The sequence below is a fragment of the Ptychodera flava genome, chromosome 13, assembly GCF_041260155.1.
Source record: "Ptychodera flava strain L36383 chromosome 13, AS_Pfla_20210202, whole genome shotgun sequence".
Classification (NCBI taxonomy): Eukaryota; Metazoa; Hemichordata; class Enteropneusta; family Ptychoderidae; genus Ptychodera; species Ptychodera flava.
The window spans coordinates 29,497,502-29,520,910 of NC_091940.1; the positions used below are offsets into that span (position 1 = coordinate 29,497,502).

General features: G+C 38.9%; 2 protein-coding genes across 6 annotated transcripts in view; one reads left to right on the top strand and one right to left on the bottom strand.

Moving 5' to 3' along the window:
• The window catches only part of LOC139148120 (reticulocyte-binding protein homolog 2a-like), a 581,355-nt gene that overhangs the window by 149,325 nt on the left and 408,621 nt on the right, over positions 1 to 23,409 (bottom strand). The window lies entirely within an intron of this gene.
• On the top strand, positions 6,622 to 21,518 carry LOC139148087 (solute carrier family 52, riboflavin transporter, member 3-B-like). Of its 5 annotated transcripts, none has more exons than XM_070719384.1 (5): positions 6,622 to 6,720; positions 9,394 to 9,548; positions 10,624 to 10,744; positions 16,637 to 17,907; positions 19,173 to 21,518. In XM_070719384.1, exons 4-5 carry the CDS (start codon positions 16,648 to 16,650, stop codon positions 19,392 to 19,394), a joined length of 1,482 nt encoding a protein of 493 aa, XP_070575485.1. In that variant the 5' UTR covers positions 6,622 to 6,720; positions 9,394 to 9,548; positions 10,624 to 10,744; positions 16,637 to 16,647; the 3' UTR covers positions 19,395 to 21,518. The 5 variants fall into 5 exon arrangements, with proteins under 5 accessions (XP_070575485.1, XP_070575488.1, XP_070575487.1 ...); XM_070719386.1 differs by having other exon boundaries at positions 6,656 to 6,720; positions 9,397 to 9,548; XM_070719383.1 differs by lacking the exon at positions 6,622 to 6,720 and adding an exon at positions 6,747 to 8,602 and having other exon boundaries at positions 8,958 to 9,548.

Sequence of the window (23,409 nt, forward strand, 5' to 3'; positions counted from 1 at the left end):
TTGTTCACATAAGCAGATTACAATGTGTAAAATATGATTTTATTGATCATAACCATAATTTATTAATAGTCATAATTATCACTACAATGGGGTTTCCAGACGGTATTTACACGAAGTTTGTTTGTTAAAAAAAGTTTTAATATTCTGTAACATTCATATTAATAATTTATTAATATTCATAATAAGTTTTGATGATAATAATAGGAAAAATCATCACAAATAATGCCTAATCGACCTGTGCTCCAACGGCAGTTTATTTGCAGGCCAGACAAGTCAGTTTGAAACCTTGTGGTAAGGCTACGTATCAAAACGTCGGACTGTAGCGTAAACTCACAGCATAAACTACACTTTTACAAACTCCCGGTCCACGTAAGGGAGCCTTCAGTAATTACAGGGGGGGTGGGCCGGGGGAATTTCGCGAACACCTGTACCGTAAAATGTGACCCTCCCCCCAATCCTCCTGTCTAAAATGTGACCCTCCCCCTTGTCCGACATTCTAAAACTTGACCCTCCCCCCCCCCAACCACTGCGGTATTCTCCCCGGGAATAAATAAAACAGTATCAGCTAATTTACATAACAATTGGTTCAATGGTTATGTTAGGGACAAATTACAGAGGGGAGGGCTGGTGTTTTGGAGGGACAGTCGCAATTTATCACGCAAGAATTTTTCAAGAGATATGGTATTTCATACAGTTTAGGGAGGGTCACCATATTTTGTGCAACTATAAGAAGGCAAGATGTAGCTGATTTAGTGCTTCATCCAAAAATATCAAATCATTGACAATTTGCCCCCACAAAACATGCTATATCTGTATTTTATACATGTTTGATAATGTATTTAAATGTACTTTGCTTGAATAGGGGAGTAAAATGAACATTTGTGTACAAGAAATTGATTTCTGAATTTCATCTAAAAAGTTGGTTCACTATCCATGGTGTTTATAATGAAATTATGAATAGTTTTTTCCAATACAAAAATAGGTAAATCTTTGCATTTCTGTACTCTTGATTATTGATATGAATTTTCTTGATTAGACTAGAGTGGTTACAAGTCTATGGTTGTGTAAGAATTTTGATTTTGGAATTTCACCAAATGTCATTCAATACACTATGCATTGGGGTCTATGATTAAACTATGAATAATTTTTTTCAGTACAAAATTAGATAAATCTGTGCATTTATGCATGCTTGATTATTTAGATTATTGTTCTTGATTAGACTACAGTGGTTACAAGTCTATGGTTGTGCAAGAAATATGATTTCGGAATTTCACCAAAATGTCCATACACTATGCATTCGGGTCTATGATGAAACTATGAACAATTTTTTATAAATCTGTGCATTTATGCATGCTTGATTATTCACATTATTGTTCTTGATAAGACAAGAGTGGTAACAAGTCCATGGTTGTGCAAGAAATTTGATTTTGGAATTTCACCAAAATGTCAATTCACTATGCATTGGGGTCTATGATGAAACTATGAATAATTTTTTTTCAGTAGAAAATTAGATAAATCTGTGCATTTATGTATGCTTGATTATTCACATTATTGTTCTTGATAAGACTAGAATGGTTACAAGTCCATGGTTGTGTAAGAAATTTGATTTTTGAATCTCACCTAATGTCAATTTACTATGCATTGTCGTCTATAAGGTGTGCGTATTTTGTTGGTGATTTCCTATTCAGGAAATATCACACGGACAATCAAAGTTTTCGCCATAATATCAGCTTCTGTCAAAAGTGACCCTCCCCCCAAGATAGGTTTATAAAAAGTGACCCTCCCCCTTGAACTGTTTTCTAAAAAGTGACCCTCCCCCCAATTCCCCCGGCCCACCCCCCTGTAATTACTGAAGGTTCCCTAACGCCTGTGATCTTGTCCGCCATGTATCTGCCTCCGTGTCCATATACCATATAGGGGCCTCGATCTCCGATGATGATTGATGGTGATGATGATGATTAAATATCTAAAAAATGAAGAAAAATAAAAATATATTTGGACTCAGTAAATTTGTTGTTGTTGTTGTTTTTATTATTGTTGCAGTTAGTGTTTGCAGAAAGAACATAGTATGCGCAGCAACAAAATTCATTACAGCCTAATTACAGTGGAATTGACTGAGTGTCCGGTTTGCCTTGCAGACCTCGACAAGTCTATACGTTGCTTATCATTAGAAAAGTAAACATTTGCAACAAATTGAGTCTGTGGTGTCAGATTACAACCTGCGGCGAATGTTTCCCACACACTGTCTAGCCTACATTCTCAGCAAGCTTACTTTTTCACTACTTGTACATGTACACACATCATCAAAGTTTTCTTTTGGGTATTTATTTTGATTTTGGAACTTTCAGAAGAAACAAGTAAATTCTTTTCAAAAATAAACTTTTCTTCTCGCGATTTCAGCAATCACGACAACAGTCCTTTCATCACAGAGTCTGTAGCGATAGCATGTCCAGAGCAATCTACACTACTGTATCAACAAGTTTGCACACAACAAACCTTTTCTCTCAAGTTGATCGGAACGTTATGAATATTATCAACCAGCAAATCTTGACACTCCTACATGAAATGTTTTTGCTGCCTTCTCTCCTGTCTCAGATAAATGAAACTTCCTTGGCACTTTTCTCAAATACATGACAGCTACAAAATAGACTAGAACAACAGTGTTTATTTTACACACAGTGCTCAACACTGTGACAGTGCATTTTGTGCCATTAAATAACACACCCAGTGTTTCTGAAAAAATTCACTGTATTTTGGCACGTAATTTCCCGGACGGCATCATACACGGCAACGGGTAAGTTAGCATGGAGGAGACGGTGATATCTCTCTGCCTTCAAAATTTTCTTCACCTTGCTGAAGCATTGTTTCAACTGGGTTCAAATCGGGGGAATACGTTGGTGTAAAACTGTACTCAATTCCAAGGGTGTCAAGCCAGTCGTCGGATAGAATCAGTTCACCTTCGTTGCGATGAATCGGTGCATTGTCAGAGATTAAAATGTCACCCTGTTGCAAAGCACGCTGTCCATCCTCGCCGAACGATTGCACAGCTTCGTGGATAAAAGGACATATTCGTTGGTGTCAGAGCCGCCTTCAATTACACGATAATGTTTCACGCCGTCATATCCAACCAGCAACTGCAATGTGTACATCGGTGACTTCATGTATCGGCAAACTTCTACGCACGGTGTTCCAATCAATGAATGTCCATACAGAGGTTGACCTGTTGTCACTTTAATGCCAGCTTCATCCATAAATTTTAGCGTGAATCGGTTACGTTGACTGACAAAATCAATGAACACTTGAGTGTACTGCATATTTCGCAAAGTAAAACGATCTGGCAATGGCGTTGTCATCTTTTTGAATGTCCATCTACCACCACTCAATTCATTTCTCACTGTTTTTCCTATCGTAGAAATTGAGACGTCTGTAAGAGAAGAATGCTGTAAAAGTTCGTCGCGAATTTCCTTGTATTGTATAGATGGTCGAGAACGTTTTAAAGTCTCTATGAATTCAATGTCTTTCTTCCTAACCTTTTTGTTTTCCGCCGCCGTGTGGCTTTGGTTCCACAGAATCAAAGTCGCAATATCGTTTCCACAGCCTTTGCACCCCCCTTTCATCCAACTTGAAAGTCTTGCTTACAGCTGTTAAAACACCTCTGGGGATTTGACCTGTCCCTTTGTCAGCTCCACAGTCTTCGAGTTCTGTAACAACAAGTTTTTCGCAGATCTGTACTCAACGGACGTCCACGCTCGTAGTATCTTCCTTTGACTGAGGTCGACGCGCTCAACATTTCTGTGTACGTGTGTATGCCAAACGTCGAGGCAAAATCAATTGTTTATAATAGTGGGCTATACATTGTATACGAACAAGGCGCATCGTGTCTCGATTCAGTGGAAGAAAGCAATCGAAGAGAGGGGTGTTGCAGGAGTTCAATGTTTTATTTTTTTGTTCAAATTTATGTATTCTTTTTCTTCTTCTTTTGAATTCGGGGAAAGAATTTATGCGATTAGTACTTTCATTAATAAATTATTAAGGAAATATAGTATTTATGTAACAGCTGGGGAGAAAAAGTGCATAATTTACGACATTCCCTAAACAAAAATAGTTGAAGCTTTGGCGGGAAGGAAAGTTGATGGTATGCAAATTTTGCCAGGCTCACAACATCAAGTACCTGACGCCGTGACTACTAGAGCTGAAAGTTTCGAGACAACATGAATACGCCTAGAGTCAGTCCGGTTGATGTTGAACACTTTCTTCGAGATATAGATCCTACACTCGAAAAATATGCCAGTGAGTTTCGTCGTTTGGACTTTGTTAATACAAATCACATGAAATTTTTAAAGCAAGGGGACTTGGAGAAGTTCACGTGCAAAGTAAGTGATGTACATCGAAGAATGCTGCTAAATGCTGTAGCCAAACTACAAACCCCTTGTTCAAAACTAGGTTTGAGGGATGAGGAAAGTCCAAAGAGTGTCGAAGGACTCCAAACTGACAACTTGTTCAAACCCAGAAAGCTAAGCTATAAACAAACCAGAGAAGTCGGTGAAAACTCAGAATCTCCATCACCTTCCTCGAGCTCGGCGTGTGGTTCAGTACGGATGGAAAATATGGCGCCAACAAATTTCCTAGACACCTATAAATACAAGTCGCCCATTGACCGATACATCGAACAACGGCAAGAGGAGGTCAGATTGCTGGAAAGAGAGCTGAATTTGCTGGAAGAGCGTCATTTGGTCATTTCGAAAAAGTACTGCCACCCAAGTTCAAGGTTACCAGGAGAAAAACAGTGCGGAAAATGTCATTTGTATGGGTCACACAGGCGAGACAAGTGTCCGAATGGACCGTGTAAAACTGCCGAGCAGTGCGGAGATGTCAACGCAAAGGGCCATGAAGTCGAAAAAGCAGAGCTGAATGATATTGTGTCCAAAATACAGAAAACTAAAAGTGATGTCAAGAGCAAACAGCAGACCATCGACATAAAACGTCAGGCACAGAACAGCAATAAAGAACTCCTTCTCAGAGCGTGTTCATGATCACCTAATACGGAGCAATCAAGAGAAATACCTCTTTTTGACCAGCGCTGGTGAAGTTGTTGTGCGTACCCAAGAACTAGCAACGGACAAGGCTATACTCCAGAAGTATTATAAAGGAAAAATACCCGAGAATATAGAAGTTGCAAGTGGTACATTTCGAGCGATTATTGAAGAGTTCAACAACACTCATCGACAAGACGGCGTATTTGCCAAACCTCGCAATAATCCAATCAAAGAAAAATTGGAGTCGAACCCAGTATTTCCAGTGAAGTTCCCCACAAGTCGTGCAACTTGTGATAGTTCAGAAGATAAATCATCTGATGATGTTGAAGATAGTCAAATCCATCCTGTTGAACAGCAGCAACTCGACCAGGCCATACAGAACAGTTTGCATTCAAGTCGCAGTCAGGATAGACACGCTGATCCTTCAAGTTCAGCAGTTAGGATTCCGCGTCCTGTATCACATGTCGATACTAGTAGTCAGCTGTCTCAAGCTTTACCGCAACGACAACCACCGCATAATTATTTCTACTATGATCGTACGTACAGATGAACCAATATTCCCCCTTACGTATATTATAACCCAATGTACGGGAGTCCTTTCTATTCATCGACGGTTCAGCCTCCTATTATGCCGACGTGTCCAGCCGAGTCACAAGAAGAAAGTGAGCACAGAGCAGGGAATACTGACGGTGACAAGTCTTTTGAAATGCAGGAATAGATTTGTGGAAATAAGCAAACATGAAGCAAAATACAAAATAATCACGTCGAGAGTCTCTCGTGTTTCGTAGTAGTTATTTTTAGTACATTTCCTCTGAACACTCGCCGATCTCCTTTGGACTAATTTACCTATGTCGTTACTAGAGAAATTACATGCCAAAATACAGTTCATGCATTTAAGCAGAAAATCTGGCTGTATGAAATAACATTTAGCCTAGTGGTATTTCTTGTGTTCATGTGAAATGTTCATCAAATGTCCGTTGAGTAAAGTTTTTAATCGTGTCATGTAATTGAGGCAAGAAAAAGAGGAGTGTAAAGGTGCATCTTGAGTAGGATTTATTTGTTTACAACTTCTTAAAGTTCCCAAATCAAAATAAATACCTGAAAGAAAACTTTGATGATGTGTGTACTTGTAGTGCAGCGTGCTTGTGAGTGGCATGCTGAAACAACTGTCGTGATTGTAGACTAGACAGTGTCTGGGAAACGTTCGCTGGAGGTGTAATCTGACACCGAAGACTCAATTTGTTGCAAATGTTTACTTTTCTAATGATAAGCAACGTATAGACTTGTCGAGCTCTGCAAGGCAAACCGGACACTCAGTCAAATTCCACTGTATATACATGCGCTGCAAAATTCAATACTGCCTAGTTAGCCACCTTAACTATTAAAAAAATATAGTATGGCCGTCTAGATCACTAGCGTTTTTTTTGTCTCCATAATAATAGTTTCATAACATATATTTTCTAGTTTTTTTCAAGTGAAATATATGTGTGTACTGTAATTATCATAAAACTTGATAAAAAATAAAACGTATCTGTCCGCATTCAAAATAGCACACAGTTAGGTAGTCTCAATGTAATCTTTTTGTGACCTTTCAACTTATGTATATTTACATGTCCAGATCTGAAAAGTAACCCACAGAATTCGACGACACTACGAAGGATACTGTGACCGCCATCACATCGGGGTGAGTGTATTAATTTTTCTGGAAGCTAAATTTTGATCGATATACTTGGATATTTTATAATCTTTACTACAGTTACATGAAATAAGTTTTGCCTTCCGTTCAATTTCACGGTCCGCGGCGCTTGCGCTGCCGGTACAGTCGTCGGCACACGCGTCATGCACATCCGCGTTCGTCAGAAGTACGGCCATGCTGATTTTCCATAGATTTGTGTGATAGCATTAGCAATTAGGTCTCAAATTGAGATACTCTATTTGTCTGTCGCTGCTGTTAGAGAGCCTACGAAGTGGTGACAACATGCCGTAGTCATTGTGTGGCGTGGCTGAAAGTGTAAAGTGGTGTGCACATGTGATCTTACGTAAAATACAGAGTACAATAGCCCAAGGGCAGTCTTTCGTAACCCGCAGCATTCCACTTTCATTGTTTGGCCCAGGAACAATAGAGAGTTCCGGCCACTCGACAGCTATAGCGAATTGAAATTAATTAGTGTGTACACAGTTACATGCAAATTTTGATAGCGAAAGTGGTCATTTTTCTTGCCTGTGCTGAAATATGGACAATACGGAGGTTTTCTTATTTTGTTCACGCGGAAGTGAAAATGATTTGAGACGTCGGTGGTGACACCTAAAAAAGGTCAGCCACATAGCATGGTACAACCACACTCCGTAGTATGCATTACTACCTTCATCGTGACCACGGTATGGTACACTGAATCATAGACAGTAGAGTTTCTCCACTGTCTATGACTGAAAGTAAAATGTGATGCTGCAGCGCGGGGGAGGGCGCGTCAGTTGCCATCGCTCATCATCATGTCATTATAAATCATGCTTTCTGCGCAGACTGAGCAGATGGCCAATGTTGCTGGTATTGCGTGGAGCGGTAACTAAACGGTATGTAGTGGATGATTCTTCCAAATCTGGACACGTTATGGGCAGCGCTTTCTGGCATAATCACACACAATTACGGCCCCGCTTTGAAGCGGAACATGTTACGAGCACGTGTTTTGGAAACGTGTGAATCCTTTATGGTAATGGAGTATCACGTGCATGTTGGACACAACTCGGAGTCAGGGAAAGCTTGCTCATGACACTGCCCGTTTTGCATATTTCAACTGCACAGGTTTCTAGAATGTTCTTCTGCGCATGGAGTTACTGTGTTACTGTCACTGATATCTAAGTTCAATGCACCCAATCGCCTGGTAGCTAAATGAATGGACAGTTGCAACTGCACAAGTCTGGAAAAACTCTAGCAAACATTTTTTTCTCTGAATTCCACGAGCCAGTCTTCAAATAAATAGTCATTTTCCTGCAGGACTACAATAGCTAATAATTTTTTTAAAAATAATCTGCGTAGTAGTTTACACCATGGTCCCTTGATGCACTTTTTCTGAATCTTTTCAAATCAATAAGGTAATTGTTGGGGAAAAGAGCATTGAGGTATTAATACTACCTCCATAAGAGGTACTGATACTTTCTCCCACTTCACTTGAGTTTGGAAGACATGATGATAGAGCACCATACTGTCCATCCAACATGGACTGTGGGCACACTCATAATTGTTTGAAGTGATGGTTTACAATCTGGTTGCTCTCATTCAAGTTATGCACAGTCAACTTCAATGCATGCTCTGCAGATCTTGCCCTGGCAAGAGACAGCCGCTTGAGTACTATCCTCAAGGCATACAGGTAACTAGTATGTCAGGGACTAATCAAGCTTACTCTGCGATCACACACACACAAACACACACACACACACACACACACACACACACACACACACACACACACACACATACACACACACACACACAACATATGCATGTTCCAAGCAGAAGCAGGAACCTTCTAGAATATTCGCAGGTATCTCCCCATCACAGTTATCTTAAGGTAGAACGCACCTCGGGGACAGACATTCGGACTCTCAAACTTTTACAATTTTCTTCTGATATACCACATGTGGGGTTCATTTTAAAGCTCTTGGTGAAAGAAAACTTTTCACCGGCTTAGTTTTTCGAAATTCAAAAATTTTTATTTTTCTCCATAGAGTTAACACAGGGATGGCGGCCATTTTGAATTTCTAATATTGGTAAATCTTGGGTAATTTCTTTCTCTAGTACCAAAATTTGCACGGTGACCCCTTATTTTTATTCTTGATTTTGAAAGAGAATGATTGAAAGATTCCTTGAGGAAAGTTAGAGCAAAAGTTTAAGTCTTTCACTTTCGAGGTGCATACTATCTTAAGCATCCAAGTCCAACCTTCAAATCCTTCAACTCTTTGAAACTAGTTCACAGTACAGCCAAATGATTCAAAACACCCGAGGAGCAATGTAGTACTCGCAGTGTTCATTTGACCCTTGACTCTGCGGTCACACAAACACACAACACATGCATGTTCCAAACAGAAGCAGGAACCATCTAGAATATTCGCCAGTATCTCCACATCGCAATTATCTTGTCTTTTTATCACGATCTTGCCAGAGCTGAAAAATCCCCAACCTTCAAACCTTTTAACTCATGGAAACTGGTTCACAGTACAGCTAATGATTCAAACACCCAGCACCTGAGGAGCAATGTAGTACTCGCACTGATGATCCCTGACCCCTAATAGTGGATATGTAAACATAGTCATGTGCAGACACTGTGATAAATACCAAAGGTGTGCATTCTGATTTCATCAGTAGGAAAGTGTCTACCAAGTTGGTTACTGCTATAGTGTACCTGCACATTTGAAAGTCAGTTTTGTGGAAAGCCTTTGTCTTTATCTCAGAAACAAAGAAGATTTATAGCTCTCTCCATTGGTATTTGGAACCCAAACCTGGTTATTGCATATAAGGTACTGTACCATACCAGTAAATATTCTTCCTTCACCCACGCGTTACTGGCAATGTTGCATTTGTGTGTGAGTGTTTTGCATGCAGGCGTGTATGTGTTCTGTGCACTATAGAAGAGTTACAATACTTTGCTTGACCATTGAGGTCAAAATTTATCTTTACCTCCATTTTAGAATGGAAATTGTTTTGACCTGTCAAAGGAATTATGTAGACACTGATGTCAAACGATTGCCTTTTCAACCTCAAAATTAAATTTGGGTCCAAGAAAGTCGTATTGAAGACGCTGAAGGAAAACAAGTATTGTGTAGTATCCTGTTATCACAAAGACAAGTCACACTGATATTCTTATCAATGCACAAGTTCTTATGAAAGACTTTCATAAGAACTTGTATAATACTATACTAATAGCCAGGCAAGGACAGTCAGTGTATTAAGATAAGAAATCACAAAGCTGCTTGTGTAAGGGAGTTTAATAGTGATGTGACTGATAGTACCCAATCAGAAGGGAATCCCCAGCTCCCCCCAGTTAATTCCAGTGGCAAAATTCATCACAGATTGTTATGGATCCTTTATTTTACCATGGAGCTCTTTTTAGCTCCATGATTTTACCATATTATACTTCAGCATTTGTTCCCGGCCTAATATCACGTTGCTTCAGTAATAAAAAGAGCCTTTATTTTATGAGTATGTTGAACCAGTTCGTGGAACCATAGACCCCAGAGAAAACGAAGTCTATGATGGAACACAACAGGTACTTCTGTGTCTTCTTTTAATCGTGGATGATGTTCTAACCATGGAGGTAGGAAGAGTGGTAGAAGCAATAATGAATAGTCTTCATACAACGCTGACAGTGTAGAAAACAAGTTGTTTGCTTCAAGCTGTCCCTGCTCCAAAATTTACTTTGTTCCCTTTCAAATCTAAAAGGTGTGAATCATGCGTCAGAGAAGTCTTGTTTTGTCATTGTTTATGCCAGAGATCCAAGCTGCTTGATGCAGTTGAACTTTGGCATTTACCGGGGTTGTTAACCTTTGGCATTATATTATTTGCATCTCATATGAATAACTATGCTTCATTCAGAAAATCCAAGATTACTTGCGTGGACTACAGCTAGCTTGGTCATTGTAAAGTCAACATCTACAGGGAGCTGTAGACTCGCTCAACGCTGCTAAACACCTACAGCATTTATTCAAGGTGTCAGGTGAGTGGATTTCCTGTTAGACGTGTGTGTTCATCTCGGAAGTTTGCTGCATGAAAGTGCATGTATGTGAGACAGGATAGCTTTGCGTCTTTGTGTTTACAAATAGCTACAGCTACAGTGCAAATGTTACTACATTGTGTAAAGTTTGCGATTGGCATGAGTTGTATGGCAACTCATTCCAAGAGGTAATTAATCAAATACAAAAGCGAGATCTTTCTCTGAATGGTGATGAACATGTCACCATTGTGTTTCCCAAATTTTAAAATAGTTGTCTATTCTTGGACCTCGCAAGAATGCTGAATTAGTATTATTGTAGCCACTGTTATGATTATAGTTACACATAGCAAAAGTGAGACACTGGTTCTCAATAAATTGTGCCCTGAGTACAACCATCCACCATCATATTGTGGTGTTATTTTTAAAATTTGTACCGACCCGTTATTTGTATTGTATCTAATAGTATGTTGAAGCTGCTTTTCACATGCCATTTTCATCCTCATAATGCTATTCAGTTCATTTGCCAAATCCTTCTCTCTTCAGAAACACGTTCATTCTTTGCATGGAAACATGCATGTGGATATTGAACTTAAAGCTTCAGAAAACGAACAAGGCATTTCATAATATTCCATCCATGTGTATGATTGTTATGGACAGTATTTCCACGGTGTTCGTGTATGGAAGTTTCTAGAAAGTCTTGATATTACTCTTGTTAGGAATTTTCTGTTGACTTTAGGATGTAATGTTGACTTTGGATTTATCATCATATGCGTATTGACCTTGAGTTGACGTCAAACGGGGTAGCAGTAGAAAAATCTAGAACGATGAAATCAAGTAACTGTGTACTGCATGGATGCCGAGTCCTTGAGGGGTGCTGATAACACATGACAATCACACGTGATGTTGAGCATTGAGTTTAAAGACGACTTAGTACTTGTTCGTTCTTGAAGATCATTAGAAAGGTTCTGGGACCATCCAGATTCAATAATGAGTTTGTAATGATGCCATTATGCACTTGGTAATTTACTTGTCCAGTAATGAGGCCCCGGTTGGTTTGAAGATGGAGCTACTCCATGGTTTGAACATGGAGGTAAAAAATCTCCTTGGTTTGAACCACGGTCCCTCCACAAAAGTGGAGGGACCGTGTTTGAACACATGCCCTGCATATGACTCTTAAATCATGGGAGAAAATAATAGAAAGGGACCTATTTGTAATTCCAGATCTCATTTAATCCCTCTGTCTGCTTTGGTAGATTTTTATAGGCATAAGGTGTATCAAGCACAGTCCCCAATTACAGGTTTTGAAGTGCAACTGATTTCCTTGTGACAAGGCTTAACATAGATAAACAACAATTAACACCTTTGTGAATTAAGTGCATGTCAATTTTACCAGTAAACACAACATCTTACTAAGTGAGAATTTTCCATGCTGTTGGTATATAAGGCTTTGTTACCTTCATCAGACTTCAAACTTTGAAGTTTTTTTTTCAAATTTTTGTTTACTGCACTTACGTAGATGTCTTTTCTTTATGGTATAAGGTATAAGTGCTGGCGAAATTGCTGCATTGTAACGTGGGGGTCCATGATTGTAATCACTCAACAAAGGATGTGAAACCAAACAGGAAATGAGAGTGTTGCAAAAGTTTGTTTTAAAGTTGACTTTTTCACTGATACTTCATTGCTTATACAAAACTATGTATCACCAAGTTCAGTAAGTTTTCACTGATCAATGACGAGAAAGACATGCTGAGAAAAATTCCATGAGAATTTATATCAGTCTCTCCACCCACTCTGATTGAGAGAGTCTGGGACTGTGTCCATATCAAGCCTTGTCACAGCAGGAGGGCTGATCAAATTCACACCTTGAACATTGAGTGTTTCTAGACCAGTGATGAAGAGGCTTTCAGTTGCTGATAACACCATGGTAGCTCCATGATAACACCTGACCAAGGTGTTTCGACCGAGGTTCATTGTGTTTCACCCTCTATTAGCAAATATACTGAAGCAGTGACATTGGTGCCTTTTCCCTTGTCATTGTAACTTTGAAAATTTTAAATGAAGCCATTTTTTTTTCAAGCTTTGAAGCCCTATGACAGTTTAGCGATACTTTAGAAATACTGAAAAACATTTTTTGGTCCTTATAACAGTATCTTCAGGTACCTCCATGGATTCCTGCCCTAGAAATCCTGTTTCTAGTTTCAGATATTAAAGCTTTGGGAGGGGGGTGATGCGGGGAGAGAGCAAGAGAGTGTGTGTTAGATTAAGAGATTGTTAGCATGTTGTGTAAGAAAATTGGTCACAAGTTTAAGAGAGTCACAAAGTTTAAGAGAGTCAGAGGGGAATTAATAACCCGTTGAGTGCCAAAGTCAACATTTGTTGCCTTTATAGAAAATAACAAGCCAGCAACTTTTTTCAGATCTAGATAATTTTTTCAGATTCCCCCCCCCCCCCCCAATTTTGGTCAAAAATTGTAGCCATTGAAAGGTTATGTCAATTTGTTCCAAAATTATCAAAAAATTACAAAATAATTCATAAAAATTGATAAAATGTTACACTGAATTTTTTGTCGGTAAAAATAGCTTATACAGCACTCTAAGTTCATGGCGGTGGTAATTTTGTTCTCCCAGCCACTGTATGCACTGCAAAGGATTAGTTTACTACAAGGACATTGATTGTGTGCTGCTTCTATTCTGGTAATTTCTGCGCTGTGTGGTCAGGGAGATTTTGCAGAGATCTGAGCGGTCAATGCCCCATTTAAGTAGTCAATGCCCCGTGATCCCTTACATGCTAACACTGTGCAATTTGATCTTCCTCCTCTGTCCACAAAGTGGTTTGCCATAAATAGGCAAGCCATCTGATTTATTTACGTCAGTTTTGGTACCCTCAACAAATTTCACTGGTACATTTGAGGGTTACATCTTTCAACTATAGTGTATTATATTTAGTACTTCATAACCACACCCAGATCATCATCTCCAAACAATCCTTGACAAAGTTCAAAGAGAGGGATGGCAATCTTTCCTTCCTTTGTTTGAAAAATAAACATGCAGCTCAAGTAGAATTAAAATTTGCCTTCTAATGTTATGGAAAATGTACAAAAGCAATGTTATTTACATTTTGTTTGGTTGTATTTTATCCTTTTGTGGGACAAAGGGTGAATCCCAATGCTTGTTAGTCCCCACGGACACCGTCCGGGGGGACTTATAGGTTTGGTCATGTCCGTGCGTCCGTCCGTCCGTCCGTCCGTGCGTCCGTCCGTTCACGCAGATATCTCAGAGACGCCTGGAGCGATTTCGTTCAAACTTGGTACAAGGATAGTACCCTACCTCGATTTGTTTCACAATGCGATCAAATTTGGCGGTGTTAGAGGACTTTTTAGTTTTCACCTCCATAGACTCCCATGTATAAGGCAGTCAGTCCATAGACTCCCATGTATAAGGCCGTCCATAGACTCCCATGTATAAGGCGGTCCATAGACTCCCATGTATAAGGCAGTCCATAGACTCCCATGTATAAGGAAGTCCATAGACTCCATGTATAAGGCAGTCCATAGACTCCCATGTATAAGGCAGTCCATAGACTCCCATGTATAAGGCGGTCTATAGACTCCCATGTATAAGGCAGTCCATAGACTCCCATGTATAAGGAAGTCCATAGACTCCCATGTATAAGGCAGTCCATAGACTCCCATGTATAAGGCAGTCCATAGACTCCCATGTATAAGGCCAAGAAAATATAAAAATTTAGTTTCTCATAGTATTCATATTGCAAAAAGGATGCAGTGACACAGTTTTAGTCCCCACAGATAAAGTCCAGGGGGCTCATAGATTGGGTCATGTCAGTCCGTGAGTCCATCCATGTGAGTCCATCCGTTCACGCAGATATCTCAGACACTTTGACAAATGTCACGTGACCTTGGTGACCTTTGACCTCGAATATACATATTTGTCCATAACTCAGTAACCACAAGTGCTAAACCTTTCATATATGGTATGATGGGACACCCTATGACGCCACATATTGTACCTCATTAATTATGTGCATATCTAATTTTGAGCGAGCCAATAGAGCTAGAGGTCTGATTTTTGGTATATAGGGATAACTTGGCAATACAATTTTTTTTACAAAATGTCACGTGATCTTGGTGACCTTTGACCTCAAATATACATATTTGTCCATAACTCGGTAATCACTAATGCTACACCCTTCATATTTGGTATGATGGGACAGCTTATGACGCCACATATTGTTCCTCATTAATTATGTGCATATCTAATTTTGAGCGAGCCAATAGAGCTAGAGGTCTGATTTTTGGTATATATGGATAACTTAGCAATACAATTTTTTTGACAAAATGTCACGTGACCTTAGTGACCTTTGACCTCAAATATACATATTTGTCCATAACTCAGTAACCACAAGTGCTAGACCCTTCATATTTGGTATGATGGGACAGCTTATGACGCCACATATTGTTCCTCATTAATTATGTGCATATCTAATTTTGAGCGAGCCGATAGAGCTAGAGGTATGATTTTTGGTATGTAGGGATAACTTAGCAATACAATTTTTTTGACAAAATGTCATGTGACCTCGGTGACCTTTGACCTCAAATATACATATTTGTCCATAACTCAGGAACCATTAATGCTACACCCTTCATGTTTGGTATGATTGGACACCTTATGACGCCACATATTGTACCTCATTAATTATGTGCATATCTAATTTTGAGCAAGCCAATAGAGGTAAATGTACGATTTTTAGTATATAGGGATAGACTATAGGATAGAAATTTTTTGAGAAAATGTCATGTGACCTCTATAACCTTTTACCTACAATACACGATAATGTCAATAAATAAGTAACCACAAGTGCTATGTCCTTTATATTGAGTAGGATGGAAGACCTTATGACAACACATGCTTAACCTCGTTAATTATGCCCATATATAATTGTGGCCAAGCCAATAGAGCTGGAGGTCTGAATTTTGGCATATATGGATTAATTAGCAATACAATGGTTTTTTTTTTTCAAAATGTCACGTGAAATTGATGACCTTTGACCTTCAATATGCATATATATGCATATCTCAGTAACCACAAGTTCTTTACGCTTTGATTTTGATAGGATAATAGACCTTAAGATGTCACATCTTGTACCTCATTTATTATGCACATATGTATTTCTTGGCTGGCCAATACAACTAGAGGTCTGATCTTTTTTCCTGATTTAGAACCATAACTTATACATGCCTCTTGTTTCAAATGGGAACAATGACATAGACCTATGTGTCCATAGATCTGAACATATACACTCCAGTGATACTTCTTAATGACCTCATTTCCCTGCCCCATCAAGACTAATACTCCTATTACAAGTGGGGACTATGTCATTGACAATGACTTGTTTTATAATATTTTCAATCAAAATGACATGTTTGTGCATAGACTTTAAACGTTTTAAAGTCTATGACATGTTTGTGTGAAAAAAGTCTGTCACAAATTCATCCATAAGTGTGAGGATAACTGTTTTAATGTTTTGCAGTAAAGGAATAGGCAAACAGCAAGTTGACAGGCAACTGTTTTCTCTTACGCAGAATATTTGAATTGTCAGGCTGTGATTGCTCATTTTAGTTTTTGTAAATCCATTTTGAATTTGAAGATACATGTAACAGTGCAACGAAAAGACTTGACGAAAGGTAGAAGACTGGTGTGTATAAAGCACTCTTAATAAAACCTGAAGATCCACTTCAGAAAACTTGGAAGAAACCAATTAAATAATATTTCAAGAGAAGTGATAAAGGGAATTCTCACATTTGAAATGGATGAGGTTTTGCTAAGCTCTTCCTTATTTCACTTTTGTGTCTATTTTGTCTCTTAATTTCTTCCCTAGAAAAGCTCAAGATGGATGAGAAGTCAGAAAAGCGCCCTCTATCGGTCATCGTTCAGATCCTGGTTTGCTTGATGGGAATGGCATCGTGGATTGACATCAATGGACTCTGGGTGCAGCTTCCCTTGATGGTCAACTACCTCCCCGAAGGCTGGAACCTCCCGTCCTACCTGGTCATCATCATCCAGGTTGCCAATGTCGGACCCCTGCTCTTCACGATCACTAGTCGCTTCACCGATCGGAGGATTGAAATCCCGACAAATTACGTCATCATCCTGGTCGGCTGCGTATCGTGCATTTTGCTGGCGTTCTATTGGGACGTAACAAGCTACTTCGGCGATGAGGAGCACAGCACAGTACTACTCTGTCTCTCTTTCTGTCTAGCTTTGGTTGACTGCACTTCATCCGTCTCCTTCCTTGCATTCATGTCTCTGTTCCCGCTTGGTTACATGACAGCGTACTTCATCGGGGAAGGACTCAGCGGGCTCATACCCAGCATTATAGCATTGATACAAGGTGTTGGAGGCAACGCCGAGTGCCGCAACAGTACTTTCCTGAATGAAACGTCCAACACAACCTACCATCAGATGACGTACTACTATCCACCAGCCAGGTTTTCTCTTGAAGTTTTCTTTTTCATCCTCTTCGCAATGCTCTTCTGTAGTTTTGTGTCCTTTGGGATGCTCAACCACCTGCCGCTGGCCAAACGGGAGCAAGTTAAGAGCAAGAAATACGAGAAAGAAGGCGACGGCACTGCAGCGTATGGAGCTGTTGGGGATGGAAGCAGTGAGACTGACAGTTGGGAATTGGAGAAAAACAAATCTCTGAAGTCGAGTGAAGCTCAGTTCAGTGGAGAGTCAGAAGACGAGGCGTCAGAGACCAGAAGCAGTAGCTCTACAAAGCCAGTCCTCCCAAAGAATGTTGAGGTAGATGTGATGATGAAACAGTCTGAGAAGTACATGTCAGGTTGGGACTGGGTCTTCCTCATGTCCATCCAAGCCTGGGTGAACGGACTCAGCAACGGCGTGCTTCCCTCAGTTCAGTCGTACTCTGCCTTGCCCTACGGCAATGTAGCCTACCACCTGGCTGTGACTCTCGGCCAGATCGCCAACCCAGCTGCTTGCTTGATTGTCTATTTCCTGCCAACCAGAAACATTGCCGTCATCGGTGCATTTGCATTCCTTGGCACTGGAATGGCTTCCTACATCATGTGGCTGGCCTTGGAGAGCCCTACACCATTCCTGTGTGGTAGTGTATGGGGAGAGGTCCTTGTGGTGAGTTTTATTATTTACACTAATGTTTTGTATTGTAAATATCTTGCAGTCCGTCAAAGCATTTTCTTTGATAAAGTTAGTTCGCTTTTTGGACCTTTTTGGACTTTTTTGTGATATGATGATAACATACGATACTTCCATAAAGTTTCTCAGGGTACAAAATAACAACAGTACATAAAAGCAGAAGCTTCAAAAGTTACTTAGCTGAGTGAAAACAGCTAATTTCATTTGTGACCTCTGGACAAAACTGATTTTTCCTATTCCAACTTGCCTTCCATAACAAAAAAAAACATTGCCACATGTTAGGCAAAATGGCTATCTTCATCTATATGATAGGCACTGCCTATACAGCTTTCAATACAAAAGCTTGCTTTAGATACAAAATGTTGTAACTGTGTATATTGAGCAGTGCAAGGAACATTTACATCTGTGGTACAGGTCATAAAATATTTCATTGAATGTGTGATCTTGTGTAACTGCCAACAAAGTACAGTTTGTCATGGGGGTTAATAGTCGACTAGTGTTTTATCTTGCTTCAAGAAGTCAAACAACACAAAACACTTTTCAAATCAAACAAAATTCATGGAAAAAGGTTGAAAAAAGTGCACTTTTGCCCCTTAATGTACCAAAAGAGTGAAGTCTTTTTTTGAATCCATGCATGTATAGATTATCGACAGATATATTAGCATGTCATATTTGAAGAAAAACTTTGGTTACCTTATCACTCTGATAGTAAAAAATCCAAAACAAGTTTGATGTGTCTTTCCACTGTCAGTCATGAAAGCACAGAGCTAGAAGTGATTATGAATGTCGAGACACAGACATGTCTTAGAAGATGTACATAAGTCAGATAAGGTCAAAAATGACCATACTAAAGGAAGTTCTTGGTTGTGAATTTCAACATATAATTTGATTGAAGGTTTTTTCCAGGTTTAAACAACAACTGTAACCTCAAATCCATGTTAACTGACTGAACTGATCTTGTCAGAGTCTCAAAAAAAAATCGTTTAATTAGCCACAGTCCCTTGATGGACCATGAATAAACCATTGACCATGCATGTGATCGTTTTAAAACCTTTAAAAACTGCTGTATGGTGATTTACTGAGTTGACGTGATAGCACGTGTCACAAGTGGTCTTTCACGGTACTGTGGTTTTGGTGCAGATTTGTATTGCCTCGGCATTGACAATGGTGAACGAAGTGTTCAGACAGGGTGTTTGTTCAGTAGCCCAGAAAATAATGTCTGAATTTTTCCCTGCCCTTAGGTTGCTGCGTGGATACTGATGGCTGGCCTGTTCACCTACACCAAAGTCATGATTGGAACCATTTGCCGGGATCACGGACGGAAGGCCCTCATCTGGTGTGGCGCGGTAATGCAAGCGGGATCTCTCATCGGTTCCATCATCATCTTCCCTCTGGTCAACAACCTTCACTTATTCACTTCCAACGATCCATGCGGAGACACCTGCTGGGATTACAGGACGTGAATGAACTTTGAATCTGAAATGAAACTCTCACACTTCTAGTGCTTTCTGAGTACAAAGTGAACTCAACTGTACTGAACTGTACTACTCAACTGTACTGAACTGTACTGTTTGCGATTTTACAGGGTATTATCTATGCCCACTGGGCAAAAAGAGTGTGCTATAATTTTAGTTCCAAATTGAGGCTTTAACCCTGGCAATGCTATGGTTTCACCCATGATGAGTGTGGACCTGTCTACAGGGCAGCGGGGATGAACAGGTCATAGATAGCAAAGTGCACAGATTTCCGGCCATTGTCAATATTTTGTCTGTGCTCAACCCCCAAACAAACAAACAAACAAACAAAACAACAAAAAATGCTAAAGTCTTGGTGATTGGTTTACATGAAGTCTTGAAATTCTGGATTGTTAGAAGGTCACAGCCTTGTGGTTTGAGTAGAACCCCATTTTGGCATCATAGCTGGGTAGTGGTCTGGTTTTGTAGCTCAGTTGGTTAGAGCGTCGGGACACTCGCCCCGAAGGTCCCGGGTTCAATCCCTGGCAAGACCTTCCGGATACCGGCTATCTAAAACGTCAAAAAATAAAATAGAAAAAGTGGGTGTTTGGTATATTAATAATTTTTAGGTTGAAAATTCTAAGCAGACAAGTAGCAATCCATGTTGTAAGATTTCATGTGATGATTACCAAAAGTTAGCGTTCCTAACTCTGTAAGTGAGTTGGTTTGAAAATTGCCTTCTTTTGTGTTTACAAGAGTACTGGAAGTTAGGCAGGAAAAGTACTTTTTGGATTTATTTCAATTTGAACAACAAAACTTCACAGAAGTCCCACTGCATTAAATACTTATTTATTCAATGTGTTTTAAGAACATATGTGTTTGTTCACCTTAATGTAAATTAAGAAGCTTAAAGGAGAATATCGAGTAGCCATGCCGATATTAATAAAATGGTTTTCTGTGATTACTGCAGATTACTGTGCGAAATTCACAGAATCTTAGATTCTCAGTGGCTGAAAGTCCGCATAAGTTCAATGGTTGACAGAAAATAATTTATTGTAAATCAACACTGAAATGGAGGATGTGCCTCTAACGAGTATATCATTACAAATTCTGATTTGAAAGCATATTGAACAGAAATTTATAAATGTTTGAAAAATTTGATAATTATGTAAATGAGTACGGTAGCGCTGATTGCCCTCTGAAATAGATTAAAGATTGGAAAAATTGCAGTTGAGTAAAAAAAATTTTTTATTTTTTTTTATGGAACTGTATGCTTGTAATAATTTATACACTTGTGGTGTAAGAAGTCATCATTTAATCAGCCACCCTGCCTTCAATGTTGGCATTCAACTCCTTTCCTGCACTATTGGTTTTTCCAAGGCACCACCTATGCAGTGGTGGACTGGACTACTTTTCCACGGGAAGGGCAGAGCAATTTCATGAGTACAGGGGTAATTGACTGTACCAGTTTGTTCATGGTATGGTTGCACATGTGCTGGTGTGGGTGGGAGAAAAATTACGGTATTGAATAATTAGTACAAATTTTGCAGTTGAAGCTCAGAAGAAAATGTCGGATGTCATAGATTAGTTTTCTGTATTTACTGTTACTATAATATGCATCTCTCTTTTTTTTCACTTGAAAGTATCTGAATCATCACTTTAATAAACATCTCAACCAACCTTGCTCCAAAGAGTAATTGCAAGCCAGGAAATAAATACTTTCATTGTTTCATTTTCAGCAAGTTTTGGACCAGTATTTGTTCTTTTCTGTTGTGCATTACCTGACAAACATCGTGATGTAGCTCTGTACTGCTTGTGTATGTTTGTAATGTTTTATGATAAACACAATATTAACACTGATTTCTATTTTATCTTCAGTCATGTGACCAGTCACAAACTCAGTCTGCAGAAATCAGCCGAGTTTGCATATCACCCTAGCTTTTGTAAACCTATACTTTATTAAAATTCACCAATTTTAAGTTTCTTTCGAAATCTACATTCTACTCAGGGTCGTCTTCTTGGCAACATTGTATTTCAACCTTTCAGAATTCTTCTTGTGTATATTTAAACATGTAAAAGAATGGGAAGTAAAAAGGAGTAAAATGAACAGAATGCTTGGTCTTTGAATTCAAAAAAAGTGTCCTGTGGTATGTTTTGAAGCCAGTGTATATACCTACTATCAATACTGAACACAGTTTATTTATTTATTTATTTATTATACTTCCTCACTGGCATTCAAAGATTACAAGACTGAACATAGACACCAAAAATAATAAAACAACTAGACTGCAAGAGAAAACCCCTTTGCACCACAGTTGAGCAATACATACAAAGTCAAGACTAAAACAGAAGCCAGTAAATGGTTAAGACAAACAGGTGTCGAACACCTCTAGCACTGTCCCACCATACATCAAAAATGGGAAAAAAAATGAAAGGACAACAACAAACAGAAAAAATGATCATCAAACATTCACATGATAAAAACAGAGAAAATGTCAGAAAAAATTCACACAGGAGCAAATTACGTTGGATGGCAACTACACAGTACTGTAGATTTTCCCATAATTCATTATGATTTGTATCCTCAAATACTCCTGAGTGAAGTCTACCATATGTCTCCCATGTGTACACAAATTCACAGACTATTTATCAAAATTTTGAAAACGTACTTTTATGCACACCATTCTTCTCAATTCTCATTTTAATTAATGATTTGGAAAATTATGCATAATTGAGAGAGGAGATAGCATTTTTGTAAAATTTGCCAGAGATTGTGTCCTCAGCCATACAGAATAATGTGATGAAAAGTAGGGAGACTAGTTGCACCTGTTTTATGAACAAAAGGATATTGATTTTTGCAATGGAAGTGACAAAGGAAATTTGCATGCTAAGTTTTCTCAGAGAATGACCCCTTCAGTTCGTCATAACTTGCTACCCAAAAGCAAGGCATTTGTAGTACCTAAAGAATGTGACTTTTATGGTTGTTCAGTGGTTATTTTGAAACTTTCACTGAAATATCTAAACGTACTTTTACTAGATATTATTTAAAAATTATGCTGATGCTGCACATCAGTGCTTACATGCAGAACTGAAAAAATTTTAAGAAAAGTAACCTTCAAGGATACAAATCATAGAGAATTGTGGGTAATTTATTGTACTATGAACTATGACAGCGGCATGTTGTTATCCATGGTCAAGTGTCAGTGGAATGAAATGTGTTTTAAATAACTGCTGATAAAACAAATTTACTTTAGATTTAAAGAGAGATAGACTTTCTGAAGATCTGACGTGGGAATCCAACTTGTTCCATAAGGGAACAATTCTGTTAAAATAATGTGTAATTGAATCTGTGTGGCAGGAATGAGATTTGACTTTTAAATAGTCGTTACTAGATCTCTTACTGGGATAATGGAAGTGCACTATAAAAAGATACAAAGTCATCCAAATTTACATCACAAAATCCATTAAAACACTTATCGAAAAATATTAGATCCACTATTTCTCTTCTGTATGTTAGAGGCAGAAGGTTACGTTTAAAAAGCCTGTCTTTGTAAATCCGCATAGTGAAGGATATACAGAGTAGCCCTTCGTTGAACCCCTTCCAAAGCCTTTATATTCTGCTTGGATGTACCCGCCACAGACAACGACAATATTCTAAGCCACTCCTAATTAGGATTGAATAACAAATCTTACTGGCATTCTGGGGAGTGTTGAAGCCCAAAATATGCTTTATCATACCTAATTTACTATTAGACTTGCTTATTATTATTTTATATGATTATCCAAACTAAGGTGGAGGAAATATCCACTCCTATTAGTTAGTAATTGAATTAACATGACGTAAGATGGTACATTCATTCTATATGAGTAGGTAATGGAATTTTTACGACGAGTGATTGAAATAATTTGACACTTGATGGGTGTGAAACAACGGTTCCAGGTTATTACTCCACTTCAGTAAGGAATTAATATCGTCTGCAGATACTCAGCAGTCAGCAACACTATTTATAACTCTATAACACTT

Excerpts from the sequence above, each read along its gene's own strand:
- LOC139148087 (XM_070719384.1), top strand. The coding sequence starts at position 16,648 with ATGGATGAGAAGTCAGAAAAGCGCCCTCTATCGGTCATCGTTCAGATC. Across the intron at positions 17,908-19,172 it reads TATGGGGAGAGGTCCTTGTG|GTTGCTGCGTGGATACTGAT; the intron begins GTGAGTTTTATT and ends CCCTGCCCTTAG.